The following is a 5,684-nucleotide window of genomic DNA, read 5'->3' on the forward strand; positions in this document are numbered from 1 at the left end:
ATTCCTCCATTCCGGCTGTTTCCTTAGCTGGTGAGTCACAGCCCACAAAGAGGCACCACCGCCACCGCTCGCTGGGAGGGAATCAGACAGCAAAATGCCTGGCAGCCTCCTCCGTAACAAGGATGAGGCTCTCGCCGCTCACGTCTATCAACACGTTCCCACCTTCCCCCAGGCGCAAGCGCTAAGGAGGAACGAGACGGGTCTCCTCTGAACAGCCTCGTAGAAGAAGGCGCATATGCCTTCAGACCACATTTCGGCATTTCTCCTCCCACAATTCCTTGGCAATAGGAATTTGAGCCCTTTGGCTGATTTCCTGCATATCGGAGCAGGACAATACAACCTGGTCCGTGAGTCCAGTAGGTCTGAACGTGAGAATAGCTCCTGCCCACATACAGCGCAGCACTACAGCCCCTCCCATGCATAGGTGGTTATAACAAGAACTGGTGTATTAAGCTATTTTATCATAGAATAATAGAATGGTTTGGGTTGGAAGGGACCTTAAAGATCATCTAGTTCCACTGCCCCTGACATGGGCAGGGATGCTGTCCACTAGACAAGGTTGCTCAAAGCCCCGTCCAGCCTGGCCTTGAACACTCCCAGGGAGGGGGCATCCACAACTTCTCTGGGCAACCTGTTCCAGTGCCTCACCACCCTCACAGTAAAGAATTACTTCCTAATATCTAATCTAAATCTACCCTTCATGCAACTATTCAAAGTCCGATTGTTTCTTCACTCTAAACCCCATCCTAAACCACTTTTGCACATCCTTTTTGGTATATCCCAAATTCTTTCTGGTCTCAGCCACTGATGGTATTTACACATTAATTCGCAGTTTTTACAGGAATGAGGTTGTGCAATGTAGCAAACAGAATTGCTCTGGGACGCAGGAGATCTGGGTCCTATTTTTAGCCTGCCGCTGGTCAGCCTGGTGACCTAGGCAAGGCACTTTCCCTGCTTCAGCTTCCTTATCAGGGAGAGACTGGTATTTCTTTTGTGAAGTGTTTTGTGGCCTGTCAATAAAACACACACTGATAACAGCCAGGGGTTGTTGGGAAAGGGGCAATCTCCCAGCTGAATACAATCCTCTCCTTTCCGTGTTGCGGTAGCATCTATAGGGTCCCAAATGAAAATCAGACCCACACTGCAGACACAGCACCTGTGGGTAATGAGCAGCAATTCCTAAATGCATTTTTTTCCAAGGTGGCCCTTGGCAGGTCTGCAGCTGAGAGTTGCATCTGCTCTGAGACACCCAGGTCCTGCCCCGACACAAAACGCTGGGCTCTGAACCTCTCCTTTAAGGAGAACTGGTCATTTCAAAGCCGGTGGAGATCTGAAGCCCCCACGATACAGCTTATCGAGATGCACCCGTAGCACACACAGCTCCAGAGCCAGCCTTCCCGGGGACGGGACGTGGAGCAGTGACCGGCTTTTCGCACCGCTGCGCGCGGTCCTCATCCCTGAGCAACCCTGCCTGGCGAGGAAAGAAGAAATTGCCGGCGCCATGAACGAGGGTCCCTCTCTGTGAGCAAACAGGGCACTTGAGAGATCGCGTATGAGAGTTTTTCACTGTTGCTTTCCCTGGCCTGGGCAGAATGACTGTTTTGAAACTAGAAGGCAAAAAAAATAATAAAAATCTGCCTCCCTCCCTCCCAGATATATCTATTTCCCTTTGACAAACAGTGATTTCATTTTTCTTCCCGTCCAGGATTTTTTTTTTTTCCTCTTTTAAACTGAGCCCAAGCCAACGTGGCAAAAGGCTCTTTGCTCATGTCCTTATTTGTCAAACACGCCATCGCCGCGCCCTCACCACCATTCTGGGAACAAGCCCTCGCCTTCGCCGGCTGACTTCAGCCGAAGGGGAACTTCCAACACAACTCTCCCCCAGCCCCAACACACTCTTTTTTTAAATAAAAATTTCCTTTTCTTTTTTTATTTTTAAAGTATTACAGTTAATAAGAAAAGAGTTTAGATTTCCTTCCGCTTTCCTCCCCAGCCCTGCTGTGAATCCGAACATGACGTATCTAGGTAGGAAAACAAAAATTACAAGAAAATGCCAGATCTATTGCAAAGGTATTTCACGACCCAGTCCTCCTCTGATTTCCACCAGAGCATAAGCACCTCAAGGGAAGTCAGATACTAAAGTACCTTTTTGGCTCTGATCCTAAGTGGCCGGTTCCACTGTCCAAATAGAGATCCAGAGATAAACAGGCCTATGAAAACTGGACATTATTATTTTAACTGCTGCTCTTAAGTTACAACTTAAACTGTAATAATCTGTGCAGCTTTTAGCTGTCTGCTAACAGTAACACATGAAATGATAATAAACTAAACATATATATTCTGCTGCCCTCATCAACTTAACACCTAGTATAAAAAGCTTTACCTGGAGCCACAGCGCACACATTTTATAAGCTGTTATCAGCACTCTGCCATCCAGAGAGAAATTTCTATTGTAAAAGGGCTGATTTTCTGGAGCAGATAAATTTCAAACTCTGGAGTAAATCTGGAGGGCTCGCGCTGGGTCTGCAGGGGCCGAACCACCCCAGGCAGCAGCCTCAGATCTGGTTCATGCTCAGGAATGGGGCCATCGGCTCCAGCACTTACATTTAGCAACGGGGAAACTGAGGCATGGAAATGAAGTGTCCTGGCATCAGAGAGCAGAATCAGGCTTGGCTTTAGTTTGTTGGATCAGGCTCCAACATGTGCTCATGAGATCCCTGCCTTCAGGCAACCATGTCCTGAGGGCTGAGAAAGGATTCACAGCAGAAGGAACACAGCCACCATTTGTTCTGCTCCTTCAGCACAGGAACCTCCGTCTGCAGTCATGGAAATGATTGTGTTCAATGTGCAACGGCATCAAGCAGCTTTCTCCATCGCCACCTACCCTTTTCCCTCATCTCTCGGGCCTTACACCTTGCTTCAGCATGGCTTTTGCTGCTCCTGCAAGATAAGGACCTGATCTTGCAACGCGAGACCCCGCCGGCTCCTGACTTAGCCCTGGCTTTTGTCGGCTCCCAATCTCCTTCAGAGGATGGAAGGGAAAAGAAAGGGGAAAAAGGTGACAAGAGAGCACAGATTAAAGGCAGGGACCTGCATTTGCTGCGCAAAGTACGTCTGGGGGTGGTGACGGGCAGGAGTGCTGGGGTACGACTGGTAGGCTCGCCTTCCTCCAAACGGGATGCCACATGAAGGAATCTCGCTCTAACCAAGCTCCTGCCAAAACCCAACGCTGTGAACATGGCTCCAGCCCCAGCTTCCCAAAGCCAGAGAGAAAGGGTGTGACAAATAGCAATTTCAAGAGCTCAGCGGGAAAGAGGTGTCCCATCGGGTGGTTCTACCAAGGGGCACATCTTTGGACCCATTGCAGGAGGGAGGAATGAGGACCTGAAGACACGAGCCCCTTCCAATAAACACAGCAAGGTCCCCTCCTTCAGCGACTTGGCAAGGGGGAAGCCTGGCCCCGGAGAAGCACGTGAGGCACCACGACCCCTTCCTGCTGCCCAGGCTCCCGCACAGGCAGCGGTGCAGGCAGCACCCTGCCCTCGCCGGAAGCCTGCTGCTTCGCCGCTTCCCAGGGCGGTCTGGAACCTCCCCTGCTCCCACGGGGTCCACTCTTCTCGGAGAGATACGAGACAGAACAACACTTGCTGGGGAATTACTTCATTCCCCCAAGGCTGGGAAAAGCCATGCTCCGCACTTGGCTAATGTCCCTGACGGCTGCAGCCTTTCCTGGCAAGGGAGAACGCAATCCTCATTAACCCCTTCCCTCTCGAAGGCTGCTTGTAACAGTGAGCCCACTGCAGGAACACGCTGAGACTTTGTGATAGCATCTGAACATCTCACCACAGGCAAGAGATCACAGGAAGCCCACAAGGGAGGGAAATGTTTTCTTTTTACAGAGGCACAAAGTAGATGAATTGACTCTAGAGTTTGTGGCGGGGTCAGGAACTAAGTCAGGTCTCTTGAATCCTGTTTAATATCTGCCCGCTAGCCTATTCTCAGGTTGAAATCCATTGAGGGACACAGGACTGCCACAACCTTCCAGGGTCATCAAGAGCAGCCCCATGGCTGCGTATATGTGGTTACACAACTTTCATCAGCCTCAAACCTAGATCACGCTCGCTTTGCTCTCACTACTCCTCCCAGAAGGCTCTTCCAGACCTTTGCAGCCTCAGTGCTTAGAAACTTTCTAAACACCAGCATGAAGGTACTTCTGGCAAGCTCAGCCTCTCCCGTTCCTGCACCAACACGCACCCAGAGCTGAAACAGTTCTTCTCTGGTGCTTATTCCCCAAACGTATTTGAAATTTGCAACCATACCCCGCCCCCAGTCTTCCTTTTGCTCAGCTAACAAGCCAAACTCTTCTGGTCTCCACTGGCAAGATCAGCTCCTTACTCCTTGATCACCTTGACAGCCTGTCCCTGCAGTCTGAACACATCTCTCCTGAATGTGCCTGAGCTAACACAACAGTACCCGGCACTCCAGGCAAGCCAGCAATGTCTGCACAAAGACAGACTGTTCATACTTTTCAAAGGTGTTCAAGGTACGTCCCTAACCACACAGAACATGCCATCATCACCTGATGCATCTTAGGAGTTGCACTCTCATCCAAGATGGCAAATCTAGAGGACCCAAGCCAGCAAAAAGGGGGTGAAAAGGGTCTCAGTGACATCACTGGAGCCTGGGCCAGGGCTTATTTGCTTCCCTTAATTTTAGGCATCTAAACAAATGACTTTTAGGATCGGATTACCGTCCTAAAGTCTCTCCACAGTCCATGGAAGGAGATGGCTCTTCCAGAAAACAATTCATTCTGGGAAGGTTTCACTCCCATCTGCCAACACAAGGACATAGGGCAATTAGTCTTCTAATTCAAGATGGATGGGAAAAATCCTTTAATAGCCCAGCAAGTTTTGAATGGAAATATTCCCTACTTGGGAAACACTGCTTGCTAAAGCTGATTTGGTTGTTCCTGACACATGATTTCTAACCACAGCACTTTGCCACCTCATTTTATTATCGTTCATTCATTTCCAGAATTTTTGGATCAGTTCTGCATGAACGATAAAATTCTCGTCTTCTTACCTGCACATTGAAAGTAACGTCATCCAGAGGGGGTGGGGGGGGAAAGGCACCTTGTGATGATGTGATGTTCCCGAGGTCATCCACAGGAGGTGGGGGTGGAGGAAGGAAGTCCCCTAGGAGAGAGAATGGGAGAACTTAGACTCACCAGCATTTCCCCACATCATGACATGGATGATCAGCACAAACCCTGCAATACTCACAGCTCTGCCATCGGTTTTGTGGCACAGAAGTAACATATCGTTTAACCATTAAAAGCTCAGCTGCACCCCTTGCTGCTTCAGGAGATGGCTACGACAGCTCAGTAACATTCGCAGATTTCTTAGAGTTGCTTAGACCCCACAGCAGAAGGTGACTTGCCACAAAGCCTGAAGGCACCAACAACCAGCTCCACAGATCGAAGCTTGCATCTCAAACTTGCCGCAGGCAGCTACAAAACTTGCAATAATGAACGCCCCACATCCAGCCTTGCAATGGATCCCATCCAATTCACCCCCCTTGTGGGCTTATGCTTGATCACTATAAAAGACAGCATCAGATGCTGTCTAAAAGCAGGGATTCACATGGAGGGCTGGAGCTGGAGCCCACAATCTAGACCAGCGCAT

At 49.6% G+C, this 5,684-nt stretch overlaps 1 protein-coding gene across 1 annotated transcript in view; it reads right to left on the minus strand.

The window, feature by feature from the left end:
- The window catches only part of LPP (LIM domain containing preferred translocation partner in lipoma), a 282,269-nt gene that overhangs the window by 181,259 nt on the left and 95,326 nt on the right, over window positions 1-5,684 (minus strand). Inside the window, exon 5 of the mRNA XM_009334106.1 lies at window positions 5,083-5,195. Coding sequence (XP_009332381.1) covers window positions 5,083-5,195 — 113 coding nt within the window. The remainder of the gene's footprint in view (window positions 1-5,082; window positions 5,196-5,684) is intronic.

The sequence above is a fragment of the Pygoscelis adeliae genome, unplaced genomic scaffold (genome assembly GCF_000699105.1).
Source record: "Pygoscelis adeliae isolate BGI_AS28 unplaced genomic scaffold, ASM69910v1 Scaffold161, whole genome shotgun sequence".
Classification (NCBI taxonomy): domain Eukaryota; kingdom Metazoa; phylum Chordata; class Aves; order Sphenisciformes; family Spheniscidae; genus Pygoscelis; species Pygoscelis adeliae.